At 37.8% G+C, this 6000-nt stretch overlaps 1 protein-coding gene across 2 annotated transcripts in view; it reads right to left on the bottom strand.

Moving 5' to 3' along the window:
* Positions 1–237: 237 nt before the first annotated feature.
* LOC127568380 (EGF-containing fibulin-like extracellular matrix protein 1) overlaps positions 238–6000 on the bottom strand; it is a 74491-nt gene continuing 68728 nt past the window's right edge. For both annotated transcript variants that reach the window (XM_052012050.1, XM_052012051.1), the window contains 3 exons: positions 4718–4841; positions 2090–2282; positions 238–662 (listed from right to left, as the gene is read on the bottom strand). In XM_052012050.1, the coding sequence (XP_051868010.1) occupies positions 501–662; positions 2090–2282; positions 4718–4841 (479 nt within the window). In that variant the 3' untranslated portion in view covers positions 238–500. The remainder of the gene's footprint in view (positions 663–2089; positions 2283–4717; positions 4842–6000) is intronic.

Raw genomic sequence — 6000 nt, 5'->3', positions numbered from 1 at the left:
TGCACCACAATTTCTGTTAAGAGATGTTATACAGAACACTTAAAACTTCAGCCTGAATTTAACTGTATTTGGGTCAGTGCAAGCAATCATTTTACAACAAAGTAGTATTTTCTATGAAATTTCTTTGTGAAAATTGAGGTTGATATTCGTTTTTATTGGGATTACTATCCACAGTTATAAAAATATTTCAAAGGCAACAATTTAATATAGGAGGTACATTTATTTGATAAGAAACAACTTTGTACATCATGATATTAAGTACTTAATTTTGGGCTGAATAGCAAACATTATAGAGCTTTATGTAGCTTTAAATATTAATTTCTAATGTATATTTACTTTAGTAAGTTCATTACTGAAGGCACTTTGTACAAAAAGACACAAAAAATACAAAAGTGAAGGCTAAATTGAATCATAAAGCAACTTACATAATCAGACCAGAATGTTAAATGCTGTGGTAAGAAATGCTTCATTTTGGCTGTACTTAATCACTGCTGCACATATTAAAATGGATGAGGCCCCACCACTATTGTCAACTGCAGTACAGACACAGTCCGGTAGTTCATTACACTATTGACTGTAAGCATCTCCAGATCCACAACGTACTCCTTTGGTCCTGTCAATGGTTTCACTAAAACGAGCATTGCACTCACATTACTTGTTTGCTGTGGGAGCACAAAATAATTAGTTAAATAAATAATGTGGTAAATTTAAAAATATATCTGTGGCTTTGCATTTTCTTTCTTGTGCAAGAGTTAGGTGTCTTAGTCATGGAAAGCTGGATGGGGCAATAAGTCCCTTTTGTTCATTTTCTACTCCTGCTGTACTTCTACAGAGTGACAGGAGTGGCAGTAACATTATGAAGGGATAGAGCATAGGTGGAGCAGTGAGCACAGCAAGGAATCTTTGAGGTATACTGGTATACCTCTATAATGTTCAAAGGCATTCTCAGCTGTGGTATGGAGGAAGAGATGTCATAAAGAAATGTAATGAGATACTACTGAGCAGAATTCAAATAACATTAGATTCCAGAGACACTTATTGCTTTTTGAATTAACTGCCTACTTGCCAAAGAGCTACATCACACTCAGATTATGAAATCTTCATTAGCCTTAATTCAATGTTGCTGCACTTCAGGCATAAAGGAAATGCCCAAGGCCAAGGAATGTTTTTTTTTGTGCTGTACACTATACTGTGATGCATGTTTCAAATTAGACCAGTTGGTTCTTGCACTTCAATGTGTAAAGGCACTCACTCTGGAGCAATTACAAAAAAGTGGCACAGTGGAGAGTTCAATGCAGAAAGCTTCCTCCTCCAGCCAGCATGTCCCTTAGATGCTGTGTTTCTGACATCCTAGATGTCATACAGTTTGTGGATGGAACATGTGTGGTACTGATCTAGGCTTTTATACTTCTGTCTTTCGCTGCTGAAAGTAAACCATTTAAATGAAAATTCTTTTTAACAACATTTGTTTCACCCCAACATTGATTAAGGCCCTAAAATTTCACAGCTCTTTCATTATTTTTCACACTGAACTTTGTTGCATGACATATTGGGGGAGAGCCTTTGCCAACCCTAAACCTGGCTTTTGGCACAGACGTCTATAGGGCTGGAAACCTTTTGTGTCCAAGAATTTAATTTTGACTCATTAAGCTGCTAAATTACAACCAGTCAAGCCAGGCCTAACACCCAAATAACTGGGTTGGGCAGCTCCCAAAATGAAAGGTGGCAGAACTTTTCATAAACTTAGAAGCTTCTTCCAAGAGAGACTCGGTGGGGGTGGGGGTGGTGGTGGTGGTGGTGGAGGAGGAGGTTGGAAATAAATAATTGTTTTAGGGAAACCCAGCACTCATTCCTGTCCTATTCTGTAACCATGCATTATTTGCTGGCCCCTTCAGCTGCCAGGTATTTGAAAAGCACTCTTGCTGTGGGATACATTCCATTGATAACCAAATTATAGGACCTATTCTCAGGTCTGAAAAAAATTATGATAATTGCACTGATTTCTACTGGGACCATGTTGGCTATTACGCAGATTTTTGAGGACCATCTTTTTCATTTAACCAACAAAAAACATTGATGCATTACTCACCCTCAGGTAGAACTCTCCTTCATTCCCAGAGCTGATTTGGAAGGTGTTGAAAGTATTGGGGTAAACGCTTGTTGCTTGAATTTGGAAGATATCAGAGGGAACAGATCTATCTGATCGAATATTCATGTATTTGTACACATAGGAATAAGGTTGGTCACGGCAGGCTGCATTAGTTGCCAGACAAACACACCGACTGTAAAGAAAACAAGCGGAGCAATATTTCTATTATAAGCATACAAAGTCCTTGTAAGTCCCACAATGTTCTTGCAATAATGCTGTAAAGCTAATTGTTACACATTGTATCCTTATTTGGTCCTGAATATATGTCTAAATGAAAATGAAGATCTGAACTTGTGGTGGACCTTTCTTAAAGGAAGGTGGCCCTTTCTTAAATGTCAGGAAATATGGACGTGTGTCTTTCAGTGTCTTCAGGGAATGCAGATGTGTGTCAGTGAACTGTACACAGATAGAAAATTACAGAAAAGTGCAGATGCTAGGAATACGAAACAAATAGAAAATGCTGGAAATATTCAGCAGGTCAGGCAGAATCTATGGAGAGAGAAACAGAATTCATCAGACTTTGTTTCTCTTTCCACAGACACTGCCTGACCTGCTGAGTGTTTCCAGCATTTTCTGCTTTTGTTGTGCACAGGTAGATCTTGCTGACAAAATCAGCATGAGTCAGGGCTGTGTCCTCTCAATATTCTTCTGCTTGAGTTCCATCAATAATGGACCATACCAGGACTTTCTCCCATGGATGGTTTTCCACTTCTAATAAAAGAATACTGTATCCTGTGAGAAAATCAATTTCTACCTGGAATGTGAAACAACTGGTATCCTTCTATTAATTGGTAGCAGTGTAATTACGATCAATTACAGATGGCAGTAAAGTAGGATAAGGAAAGAGTGTGTGGAGAAGGACAATAAATAGTAATGTGGAAGGTGAAATGGATGGTATTGAGGCCAGGAACAAGGTAGTCTTGCAGAAATGGCAATGGGTGCCACAAAAGAGAAAGACAGAAAAATGAAGAGCAAAATGCAAAGGAATTAATAGCAATGACAGGAAAAGGGAAGTCAGCTTGGAATTATGAACTGGTGGGGGGGGGGAAGAAGGTGAAGTGGGCTTTGGAAGAGTTGGAGTGGGATTGGGAGAATAACGCTATCACCAATAAAGCAAGTAGGGGAGAGTATGCTAGAGTGGTTTGGGAGGGGTGAGGGTATGGAATACTGTCAAATGCAGTCATGAAGAATGAACACCAACTTAAATTGTTTCAAGAAGCACAATGAGTAAATATGAAACAGTTTTTAGGAAAATGTATCTGTGTTAAATGTTGAGCTGTTAGATGGAATAATGTGTTTCTGTGAACCAGGTTAGGACTGGCAATTAATTTATTTGGTTCTTGTTGATTTCTTGAATATCTACAAGTTTGTTCTTGTTTATTAGATGAAAATGTACTAATAGTACAAAGACATTTAAATTTTAAAAAAATCATTTCAATGTAAAATGTTAAAAGAAGGCACACCAGCAGCTCTACTTCGTTAGGAGTTTGAGGAGATTTGGTATGTTACCAAAGGCTCTTGCAAATTTCTAGAGATGAATGGTAGAGAGCATTCTGACTAGTTGCATCACAGCCTGATATGGAGGCTCCAATGCACAGGATTGCAAGAGGCTGTGAAGGATTGTAGACTTAGCCAGCTCTATCAATGGACACAACTCTCCCCACCATTGAGGATATCTTCAAGAGGTGGTACCTCAAGAAGGCGGCATCCATCACTAAGGACACTCACCATCTGGGACATACCCTCTTCTTGTTACTACTATCAGGGAGGAGGCACAAGAGCCTCAAGACCCACACTCAACATTTCAGGAACAGCTTCTTCCCCTCTGCCATTAGATTCCTGAACAGTCCATAAACACCACTTTGTTATTTCTTTTTTTTGCACTATATATTTATTTTGTAATTTATAGTAATTTTATGTCTTTGCACTGTACTGCTGCCGCAAAACAACAAATTTCACAACATATAAATCAGTGATAATAAACCTAATTCTCTTCTCTCTTATCTTCTATGAAGTACCTTCCCCAAACTCTGGCAAGTGTCAGCGTTAACTTGTACAACCAAGATTGTCTGGCAGGAGCACAATGGGAGGAATTTTTATGATTCTTTTCTATAATTCTAAAAGGCTTTTTACATTTAGGGACATTGAACACTAATTGAAGAAGCTGTTTCTATGTGAATGCAGGTATTGCTGACCTGAAAATACTTTTCAAAGAGGAAATGATGAACACTTGTCTTTGACATTTCTCGCATTTCATAAATTAGTTCATAACTCATCAGATTTTCAAATGCTTTATGTTCTAAGGTAAACATATTTGTTCAGATGCTTACAAGTCTGTGGCTTTTTATCAGAACTGTGATGAAAAGTCAGTGACCTGAAATTCTATTTCTCTACAATTGTTTCATGATCGTACAAAGCATTCCCAGCGTTTTCTGCTTTATTTCAGACTTCCAGCATCTGCAGTACATTACATTTAAGATGCATCTTCTCACATCCTTCACAACGTAGGAAATGAACAAGACCATTTGAAGTCGTTTTCAACACAGATGAAAAGTTTTTTTTACTTACTTTTCAGTCATCTGAGTATAAGGCTCATGGCATGGATTTTGAGGATAACATCTGTACCCACCATTATAGTTCCAGCACTTCTCTTGTTCCTCACAAACATTTCCAGTTTCACATTCATTTATATCTGTTGCAAGGAAATAAAAATGGAACATACAAAATATAAAATTAGGAAAGGATGATTAATACTGAATTACAATGTCCTTAAAATGCTGTAATGGCAGTGCCCATGGGTCACTTCTGAGATAATAGTTGTTGCAGAGACAGCAATGGTCAACACATTGTAATTCTACTGAACAATAAAGCCACCAGTTTGAGATCAGTACTTGCTTTGAGTAATGTTGATATCCTCGGTATTTGCTATAATTCTGCAGTGTTTTGCTCCATAATTGCAGTTCTATATTGATACAGATTCCCAACTCAACCAAAGCTCTGATGTTTTAATTCAATTCCTCTTTTGTAGCTTTCACCCTGTCTTTACCAACCTGTACTTTCTCCTGCAACACAGTGTATTGAGGTGTGCATGATTTTAAAATCAGCATCACATGTTTAATATTTTACTCAGCTTCTGCATGGCAGCTATCTAGATTGAGAAGCTGGTTAACAGATAGTTAGGAATGCCTGCTGTACACAGTTACAATAGTGTGGAGAGGGGGATGGCAGAATTTGTGAGGAGGACTTGTGTTTGTCAGCTGACTGTGAGATGGAGGTACATTAATGTAGGAACCAGTGGAAGATTTCATTCCTCTGTGATGCTTAGCCCCACTAGCTAAATGGAGATGACAGGAGGATAAAGGAGAGAATCACAATTTTGTTGCCTTATAGGACTTACATTAGGAGCTAATGGACTGCAAATTTATTTTTATCCCAACTCAGTGAAGCACTTTGGATCAATAAGTCTATGTTAAAAGCACTACATAAATGCACATTATTCCTGCTTTTGAAATATTAATTCATTATGTAACAGTCTACCTGTATCACCACTATCTTGATGAATTCTACCTTCAAATAAAGGATTACCTAGAAAATGGTATCACTCCAACCCTCTCTAGGCTGACTATCCCAATAATCATCATGAACGAATATGTTCTGCATAAAATAATATTACTCTTTCCTGTATGGTTCTTTACAAATTAAAAAGCTAGAACACAAATGCACAGTGGCAATAACTGCATTGCATATTGTAGATGATATATTCTGTAGCCATGGTATGATGGTGGTGGAGGGAATGAATATTTAGGATGGTGGATGCATAATACCTAGCCTCTGACCTGGTTTTGTAAACA

This window comes from Pristis pectinata, chromosome 3 (genome assembly GCF_009764475.1).
Source record: "Pristis pectinata isolate sPriPec2 chromosome 3, sPriPec2.1.pri, whole genome shotgun sequence".
Lineage (NCBI taxonomy): Eukaryota > Metazoa > Chordata > Chondrichthyes > Rhinopristiformes > Pristidae > Pristis > Pristis pectinata.
Note: the sequence above shows the minus strand (reverse complement) of the source record. Positions and strands in the feature narration are given on the sequence as shown.